Here is a 9364-nt window from a genome sequence, read left to right as displayed (position 1 = left end):
GGAGTGGAAGGCAAGGCTCCGCCCACTCCACAGCCCCATCCCCACCCCCACGCCCACCTGTATCCTCCAGTAGAAGTCGCTGTTCACAGCCACGTCATAAGCAGTGCAGCCCTGGCCTTCTGCGGGGAGATAAAGGGTGAGCCAGCCCCCACCCTCACCCTCCATGGGTTAGCCGGACATGAAAGCCCTCAGGGTTAGCAGCCGCGGGAACCAGAGACACGGGCCGGTCTTTCTCCCTCAACCCCCTTGATTTCTTCCCATGAGTCTGATCACAGAGCTGAGCCAATCATTTTCTCTGGTCCTTGGGTCCCTGGTACCCTCTGCTCGGAGCCCTCTTTTCTGTCCTGGCCTTCACTAAAACGAAGACAAACACTTCACTGCCCCTAGTCGATGCCGACTCATAGCGACCCTATAGGGCAGAACTGCCCCTGTGGGTTTCTGAGACTAATTGGGAGTAGAAAGCCTTGTCTTTCTCCTAAGGGGAAGTTGGTGGTTTCAAACTGATGACCTTGGGATTGGCAGCTCAACTTGTAACCACCACCGTATCCTTCATGAGTTATACTCAGCATTGCCTCCTCCTGGAAGCTTTCCCTGACCAGCCCTGCCTGGTGCCGGTGGAGGGTCAAGGCCGAGCTGGGGGTGGGGGAGAAAGTGGAGATGAATGGGTGGAGCTAGCAAAGAACCAAAGCCGGGGGAGGTGCTAAGGCAGCTCTCAACACCCTAAGGTGGGCCAGGGCCAGGCAATGCCACTGGGAAAAGGATCAGAGCATGGGGGCCAATCTCCTGAGGTCTGAGAGAGGGGTGAGTCCTGGGTCTAAGGATCCTGGGCCCCTGGGTCCCCTGAGCACACTGACTTGCATCCAGTTCAGCATGAGGCTCCCCCAGGCTCATCGGGATGCGGAAGCCCGACTGGTCCTCCTCCAGCATGCGCAGCAGCTCATCCTCCGTCACATCGGCCGGGGGAGGGATGGAGGGCGAGTGGCAGATGTTGATGAACACCTTCCCATCCGAAGAGTTGGTCTTTATGCAGAAACCTGGTGGGAGTGGCTGCTTTGTCCTGCCCATCTGCCTGGGAACAGCCTCCGCCTCCAACTCTTTGCCTGTCAATCCTTCTTTTGCTTCCTCGCTGCACCACCACCACTTTGGGTCTGTCTCCTCTCCTGACAGCTCTACTCTCCACACCCAGCTCTGTCCCCTTTTTCTGGGTTAGCTCCTCTCCTCCCTTCCCTTCCCTTCCCCTCCCCTGATCTGGGATCTCCCAGCTCCGTTTGGGGTCTCTTTCCTATTCTCTGCTCTCTCCATCCCCGGCCCCCTCTGAGTCTCTGGGCTTCTCACCCTGTGCTTCCGGCTCTCTCACCTGGCTGTGGTTGGATCGGTGTTGACTCTGGTCTGCTCGACTGAGCTTGCTGGAGCTCCTTGGAAGCCTGTGTGGAAGGAAAAACCTCTGTAATGGGACTCTGTGCTCTCGGACCCCTCATCCCACCACCACCATACACACACCCCCCTCAAGCACACGGCCATCAAGTCAATGTCAACTTATAGCCACCCTATAGGGCAGGGTCAAACTGCCCCTGTGAGTTTCTGAGACTGCAACTCTTCACGGGAAACAGTAAGCCCCGGCTGGTGGTTTAGAACAGCTGGCCTTGCAGTTAGCAACCCAACACATAATCAGAATGCCACCGGGGCTCCTTCAGAGCTCTCGGGTGCCTCTCAAATATTTATTGAGCAAGTGTTAGATCTGAGAGCTGTGGGTAATATGGAGAATAGGACATGCTAGGTGCCCTCCCTTGCTACCCAACGCTAATTTCACTCCAAAAACAACAAAATCATCTCACTGTCTTTGACTGACTGACTCTTGAGACCCTCTAGAACTGCCCCATTGGGTGTCTGGGGTTATACATCCTACAGAAGCTGACAGCCTCTTCTTTCTCCCATGGAGCAGCTGGTGGGTTCAAGAGGTGACATTTGATGGGCAGTGGAGCACTTCAGCACAGTGCACCAGAATTCTGAGGGTAAGCAACTACGTTTCCCATAAGTCCTGTCGCCGTCCCAGGGCATTCTGGGAACTGGAGTCTGATTTCTAAGCATAGATTGCCCAAGTCAAGCCAGTGCGCACCTGCAACAGTAGCTCCTCGAACCGCACCGTCTCCGGGCCCAAGGGCTCGGCCTCGCTTAGCTCGGGCACCAGCAGCTTCGAGTCCGCCATGTTCTTCGAAAGAGACCGAGCCACCCGACGTGGAGAAACCTCCGGGATCCGAACTCCGCACCTCACTGCCAGCTTCTTAACCGACTCCGGACACCTACCGTCCACCTAAGAATTCTTTCAGAGACAACAAGGCCATTCCAGGTCGGCTATCGCCCTTAAATCCGTTCGGAACCGATATCTCTAGATCAACTTCTGGCCTTCAGTCCTAAACGTGTGAGAGAAAGGCACACTTCCGGTCCCTGGGTAACCATGGTGCCTGAAGATGCCACACTGCCGACCGCCCCAAAAGGCCTCACTCGTGCGCCATCGGTCCATTGCCGACCAATCACCTTTCAAGTCTGCAGCCACGTGTCCCGCTTCGACCAACCAACAATGAAACCTGATGGGACTCTTCCGGTTTCATGCCACACTTCCTGTTTTTCCAGCGGCCACTTCCGCCCACGCTCTGTGCCGTCGGGGCTGCTACAATGAATTTTTAACTTTGTCTCTGAGCTAGATTCGGCTCCCCACGAGCGGTTTCTGGCTAAACGCTGCATTTCCTGTCACCAGTGGCAAGAAAGCACACTAATGCCCCTTTCTTCTAAATCCAGACTCTTCCTAATTACAGGTGCCCCGCGATTGGGATCCCAGCACGCCTCTCCTTGGAAAGTGCGCATGCTCCAACCTTTGGTCCCCGCGAGGGCCAATAGGTGGCGCCCACACGCCCTAAGGCGGGGAAAAGGGCGGAACTCATGTTAGCCACCCCGTCGCTCCGCCCTCTTCGTTGGTCCCACCCCTCTGAGTAGAGGGGGTGGTGCCGCCCTTTGGACCGCGAGGTTCCTCTGGGCAGAGCGCCCCTCAGTCCTTGCTGGAGAGCGGCTCGGCGAGCGATGGCTGAGACGCGCGCGGGGCCACAAGTCCGAGAGATCTTTAACACCATGGAGTACGGACCGGTGCCTGAGAGTGACGCATGCGCACTGGTGAGGGCCTGCTCAGGCCGGCGCTGCCCTCCCTCTCCCCCCCTTCCCCCGGAGCCCGTTTTGGGGCGCTGACTCCCGTGAGCCACCGCGGCAGCTCAGACGCCCCGCCCCTCCTGGGTCCTGTGATTCCCGCCACCACTGGCGGACGTCCCGAGAGTTTTCGCGGTTGCTGGGGCTTTAGCGCTTTAACCTATTCCCGAGATGATCCTAAGTTAAGGTGACCAGACGTCCCGCCTTTGGCGGGACAGTCCCGCTTTTTGGAAAGAATGCACAACAAGCTAGGGAATGGCGGGAGAACGGGAAGACCAAACTTTTAATCAAGACACCCCCCACCCGGCCCCCCGTCAATGGTGTCCCGCTTTACCAATGCTTTACCAATGTTAAAATCTGGTCACCTTATCCCAAGTAGGGCCTCCCCAAATCCTCAGAACCTCCCGTGACCCCCGAGACGCTTCCAAATTTCTGTGGGGGCTCTCATGAACCCCTCCTATCTATCTCACTGCCGGCCTATGGATCCCAACTCTAAGGACAGAGGAGAACTGCCCTACAGGATTCTGAGACTGTCTTTAGGGGTATAGACAGCCTCATGTTTCTCCCAGGGAGAGGCTGATGTGTTTGAACCACTGACCTAAGCCAGCAGCCTGACCTACATCACCTGAACCCTCGTATTTTCCATGACCTCCCAGAATTTCCCCCACCCCTCGGGGGCCACCTTAAAATTCCGTGTGTGTTGGTGGGGCGGGGGGGAGATTTTGGGGACCCTTGTGGTGCTCCTATGATTCCACAGGGCCCTCAGTACTTGGGTGGGCTCCTATGATTCCCTGGGGGAACCCTAGAATGTATTAAGACTGTTCATAATTACCTAGAGCCCCTTAGAATCCCCTCATGGAACTCCCATGATCCCTCAAAAACTCATCCAGTCTATTCCAACTCAGAGCGACCCTACAGAACAGAGTCGAAATGCCCCTGTGGGTTTCCAAGACGGTTAACTCTGCATAGGAGTAGAGAACCCCATGTTTCTCCCAAGGCCCTTTAAATTCTTCATGTGGCTTTGATGATTCCCACCCTCGATTCCTCAGAAAGTCCCTGAGGTGCCTATGATCTCTCAGGGTACCCCACCTTTCCCCACCCCACATGGCTTCTGTGAACAAGTAGGGTCTCTCGGGAAGGTTCTGTCATCCCCTAAACCCAGTGCCCTCGAGGGGATTCCAACTCATCGCAAGTGACCCCATAAGGTAGAATACAACTCCTTAATGTTTTGAAGCCTGTAAACCTTTACAGGAGCTGGAAGCCTCATGAAGCCTTGAGGGTCCCCTAGAGGCCCCCCAGAACCCACCCCGAAGAAACTTGAGCATCTCTTGAGTGGGGAGGAGAACCACCACCGAAAACCATTCACTGCCATTGAGTCGATGCCAACTCAATGCCACTGTGTAGGGCAGGGTCCAACTGCCCCTGTGAGTTTCTGAGAATAACTCTCTTTCCCGGATTCTCCCAAGAACAGAGCCAAGGGAAAGCCGTGAGCCGAGGGATTGGACAGGCTTTGAGTGTCAGTGAGAAGTCCCCCAGGCCATGTGGGAAACAGACTGGAGGGCTAGGAGCAGGAAGGAAGCTGGAACTGTGGTTTCAGCGGGAGACAGTGAAATGGGAAGTTTGGTTTCAACGATGGTGGCAGAGGCTGGGGACAAGATTTGGGGACTTGGAGGCAAAAAGGACAGTTCCTGAGGTCTGGCCTTATGACTGGGTGGAGGTTTCCCAGGTGGTGTATCCAGGAGGCCCAGGTTTGCAGCAAAAGGTGCTGAGGTCAGTTGTCGCCTGGTGAGAGTGTGCGAGACCAGGGTACAGCCAGGGGGGTGTGCAAAAATCAGATAGTACTTGGGCCTGCACCTCAGGCTGATTGGGCTGGCCCCAGAGACCTGGGATCCCAGGGTAAAAGGGTCATGGAGCAGTGGGAGGGACAAGATTATCTAGAGATAGGTGGACCAGGAGAAGATGTGGGACCAGAGTACACTTGGAGGTTCGTTAAAAACTCAGACCAAACTTACTGCCATCAAATCAATGCTGACTCCCGGGACTCTATAGAACAGGGTAGAACTGCCCCTGTGAGCTTCTGAGACGAGAGTAGAAAACTCCGTCCTTCTCCCGAAGAACAGCTCGTGGTTTCCAGCCCAGTACATGTCACCACCCCACCGCCAGGCCCCCAGAGGTCGGCTACAGGTAGAATAGCCTAGAAATCGCAATACTGTCTGTTCTTGTAAGCTCCTGTCCATTCGGCCTTGATGGCAACACCCACCGCCCCCGGTCCCCGCCCCGCGTGTTGGAGAGAGTGACATTCCATAGGATTTCAATGACTGATCTCTTCAAAGTTGATCGCTAAAACCTTTCTTTTCTCTTGTAAAACAAAAAAGTAAACCTTTTTACTGAGAGTTGGGTGAAGGATTACAGAGCAGATGAGTCTACCATTCAAGAATTCCCACCACATATGGTTTCATGTCACTGGTCCCATGTCATCGCCTGGCCAACTGTCACATTTTAAAACCCCACCAAACTTCACTGCCATCAAGTCAGGTTGAACTCATAGTGACCCTGCAGGACAAGGAAAGATCTGCCCCTGTGGGTTTCCAAGGCTGTAACTCTATTTTTACGGGAGTAGAAAGCCTCCTCTTTCTCTGGCTTGGTTGCGCCTGGTGGTTTTGAACTGCTGACCTTGCAGTGAGCAGCCCAACACATAACCCACTGCACCACCAGGGCTCGAGACAACTGTAAGGGATACGTGTAATTGTGATCCTTTTACTGCTAACAACACACCAAAGCAGCGGTTCTCAGCCTCTGGGTCGAGACCCCTTTGGGTGTCGAACGACCCTTGTTCACAGGGGTCGCCCGATTCATCACAGTAGCCAAATGACAGTGATGCAGTAGCAACGGAAATCATTTGATGGTTGGGGGGTCACCACCACACGAGGAACTGTCTGAAAGGGTCTCGGCATGAGGAAGGTGGAGAACCACTGTGCCAGACTGACTCCTAACGGAATGACCTGGCAGTGGGGCCAGGCCATCTGCTGCTGGGAGGTCACTGTCTTGAAAACTTCCGGCCAGCAGACCCCCTTCCCACACCATGTGAGGTCACTGTCCATCTGAATCAACTCCACAGCAAGGAACCAGGACCACAGACCGAGGCTTGGAGAGAGGAAGTGACCTTCCCAGGGTGGGGCACACAGGCAGAGCCCTGGAGTTCGAGAACCACTGGATGCTGGAGCCCTGGAATCCAGAACCTGGCATTCCTACCCACACCCTAACCAAAGGCCCAGCAAACCAACAAACATGTTTTCCTTGGCCTGCACTCGATTCTGGAAGATGTGGATGAGCAAGCCACTAATTCCAAGTAAACATCCGGGATTCCAGTCTCCCTGGGAAATGAAATCCCAGTATTTGGTAACCTTTGGCTCACATACCCTGACAGAAGTCATTTGGGTCCAACAAGGACCAAGCTTGTCTCTTTGGACAGCACGTGACTCCCGGGCTCCCTCAAGCCCGTCTCATTTTTGGATGACCTGTGGGCATTCTCTAAGGATTGTCATGCGTGTATGCGTGCGCTGTGTGTGTGTGTGTGTATACATTTCCAAACTTCCACAGACTGGAACTCCCATCCACCTATCACTCAGCTTCCAAAACACTCGTCCCTTTATCTACTGTAGCTTTCCCTTTTGTTTTCATCTTTCTAAAGTATTTTAAACAAACCCTAGATGCCCTGTTTCCCCCACCCACCCACATACTTGAAGCTGCGTTTTCAAAGATAAGGGCCCCAGCTGGTTGAGCGTCAGCGCCATGGTCACTCTCGGCAACACGCACAGCCCTGGGAGCCATGGGAGCCCCCTGGGGTAGGCGTTGGGCTGCCCACCACAAGGTCAGCAGTTCACATCCATCAGCCGCCCTGAGAGAAAGAGGAGGCTGTCCGCCTTTGTGAAGATTTGTTGTTCTCTGGTGTCATCAAGGCTGACCCGCAGTGTGCACAACAGAAGGACACACTGCTGCCCGGTCCTGCACCATCCTCACAATGGGTCCCACTGATGTAGCCACTGCGTCCACTCAACTTCTTGAGGGGCTTCCTCTCTTTCGCCCCCCCCCCCCTTGATGTCTACGATGTACTATGTTCGTAAAGATTTAAGGTCTGGGAAACCCTATAGCAGGTCAATATGCGTCAGAATGGACTTAAAGGCAGTTGGGCTCCCGACCCAAAGGTCAGCCAGCTCCCAGGGTGGAAGACGGGCCTTTCTCCTTCTGTAAAGATTTAAGGTCTCAGAAACCCACAGGGGCCCTTAGACTGTCCTATTGGGTTGCTAGGAGTCACAATCGATTCGGCGGTGGCGGCCGAGTTTGGGATTTTTGAGTTTTCTATGCATCGTGAATGACAAGGCGCCCAGGTGGCACAAACAGTTAAGCCCTCGACTGCTAACGGAAAGATCAGAGGTTCAAAGCTACCCACCAGCCCCATGGGAGGCTTAATTGTTGATGCAAAGATTTGTAAAAATTAAGAAACAAGCTGGCCGGTGGTAAAGTCGACGGTGGCTCTTAGAACAGGATGGAGCTGCCCCTGCGGGTTTCCGAGGTGGTCCATCTTGACAGGAACAGAAAGGCCCGTGGTTCTTCCTCAGAACGGATGGTGGGTTAGAAATGCCGACCCTGAGGTTAGCAGCCCCTGATGCATCAGCAAGTCCTCTAGAGACCGGAAGCAGGTTAGACCCCGGTACCAGGAGCTGAGGGGAAGAGGCGGGGAAGCCAACTGTCCAATGGGCCTGAGGTCCTCATTTGGGACCACGAAAGCCTTGCACTGACACATTCTCCTTACCTTGGTGACAGTGGGGGCGGGGGCGTCACACCAGACACACATGTATGTACGTGTGCATATATGTCCTCGGAGGACACAAAGTAGCTGGTGGGAGAGGGGGGACCAAGAGGAGGCTGGGTGGGGGTGGTCACTCTCTCTCACAGAGTCCAGCCTCTTCCAACGTCTCAAACTCTGTCGGCCCCCCTCTCTCCTGCCCCACCCTCTGACCAGGCCTGGCTCGACACCCAGAACCGGCAGCTGGGTCACTACGTGGATGGGAAGTGGCTGAAACCAGGCCAGAGGAAAACAGTGCCTTGTCTGGATCCCATCACAGGTCTGAGACCCCTACCCCTCCCTGGAGCCCCCCCCCACCCCCATCATTGAATGGGAAACATGCGTCTCCTTCCTCCAACCCCATTGCCACTGCCACCCTGTCTCCAGGCCTGGGAGGGTAGGACACAGGTGGTGGGAAGAGACAGAGATTACAGGTCCTTCCTGATCCCAATCACCCTAATGACAGGCCCAAGTCCCCATAGGTAAGAGGTGGTTAGCGGCGATAAGTCGATTCCTATCCCATTTGACAGACGGGGTAAACTGAGGCCCAGCATGGGACTGAGAGAGTGCTTCGCTGCTGTGGGGCACTCCCAGAGGCCAGAAATCTCAGAGCCCCGCCCTAGCTCTGACCTGGGCTTCCTCCTCTAAATCCTCCCACCTGGGCCTCCTCCCTGTTCCCCCCGCTCCTCACTTTTCTCCCCAGGAGACAGCCTGGCCGTTTGCTTCGAGGCACAAGCCGAAGATGTGGTGGCAGCTGTGGAGGCAGCCCAGACCGCCTTTACGGACTGGAGCAGCCAGGCTGGGGCCCAACGGGCCCAGCACCTGACCAGGTGAGATAGCCCAAGGGTGGCCCCACAGAGGTAGTGGTAGGACTCACCCCCTAGCAGCCACACGGCACTGTGGGACGGACTGTCCCTCACCCTGCGTTCATGGACACGGCCAGCTTGTTCAGGCGGTGGTGGGGTGTGCGTGTTGCTTTGATGCCGACAGTTCGGCTGCTGGTGGGACTCCCTGTCTGGGGCAGACTAGGAAGAAAGGCCTGGCCGTCGGCATCTGAAAGGAATCCAAGGAAAACCCGTGGATCACGACAGAATACTGTCCCCCCAGGCAGTTCTAGATGATGAGCCCTGTAGGTGGGGGGAAAACTCACTCCCCCACTCAAAATGAAGACAACAAAACCAAACTAATTGCCATTGAGGTGGTCTGACTCGTATCAACCCTTCTTTTCTGTTTCCACGGCTGTACGTCTCTAGCACTGGTTCTCAACCTTCCTCATGCCCTGACCCTTTCGGACAGTTCCTCATGTTGTGGTGAACCCCCCCC

The 9364-nt window shown here is 55.3% G+C and overlaps 2 protein-coding genes across 2 annotated transcripts in view; one reads left to right on the top strand and one right to left on the bottom strand.

Annotated features, from left to right (window-relative positions):
• The window catches only part of PIH1D1 (PIH1 domain containing 1), a 6513-nt gene extending 4067 nt beyond the window's left edge, over window positions 1–2446 (bottom strand). The window contains exons 1-4 of the mRNA XM_004710663.2: window positions 2117–2446; window positions 1358–1424; window positions 855–1034; window positions 58–119 (exon numbers count right to left, since the gene is read on the bottom strand). Coding sequence (XP_004710720.1) covers window positions 58–119; window positions 855–1034; window positions 1358–1424; window positions 2117–2206 — 399 coding nt within the window. The 5' untranslated portion in view covers window positions 2207–2446. The remainder of the gene's footprint in view (window positions 1–57; window positions 120–854; window positions 1035–1357; window positions 1425–2116) is intronic.
• Window positions 2447–3023: 577 nt separating this feature from the next.
• ALDH16A1 (aldehyde dehydrogenase 16 family member A1) overlaps window positions 3024–9364 on the top strand; it is a 17067-nt gene continuing 10726 nt past the window's right edge. Inside the window, exons 1-3 of the mRNA XM_045292634.1 lie at window positions 3024–3165; window positions 8219–8321; window positions 8745–8871. Coding sequence (XP_045148569.1) covers window positions 3076–3165; window positions 8219–8321; window positions 8745–8871 — 320 coding nt within the window. The 5' untranslated portion in view covers window positions 3024–3075. The remainder of the gene's footprint in view (window positions 3166–8218; window positions 8322–8744; window positions 8872–9364) is intronic.

This window comes from Echinops telfairi, unplaced genomic scaffold, assembly GCF_000313985.2.
Source record: "Echinops telfairi isolate 266 unplaced genomic scaffold, ASM31398v2 ScPeMD7_655;HRSCAF=1070, whole genome shotgun sequence".
NCBI classification, from domain to species: Eukaryota; Metazoa; Chordata; class Mammalia; order Afrosoricida; family Tenrecidae; genus Echinops; species Echinops telfairi.
This window is presented reverse-complemented; position numbering and strand designations above follow the sequence as displayed.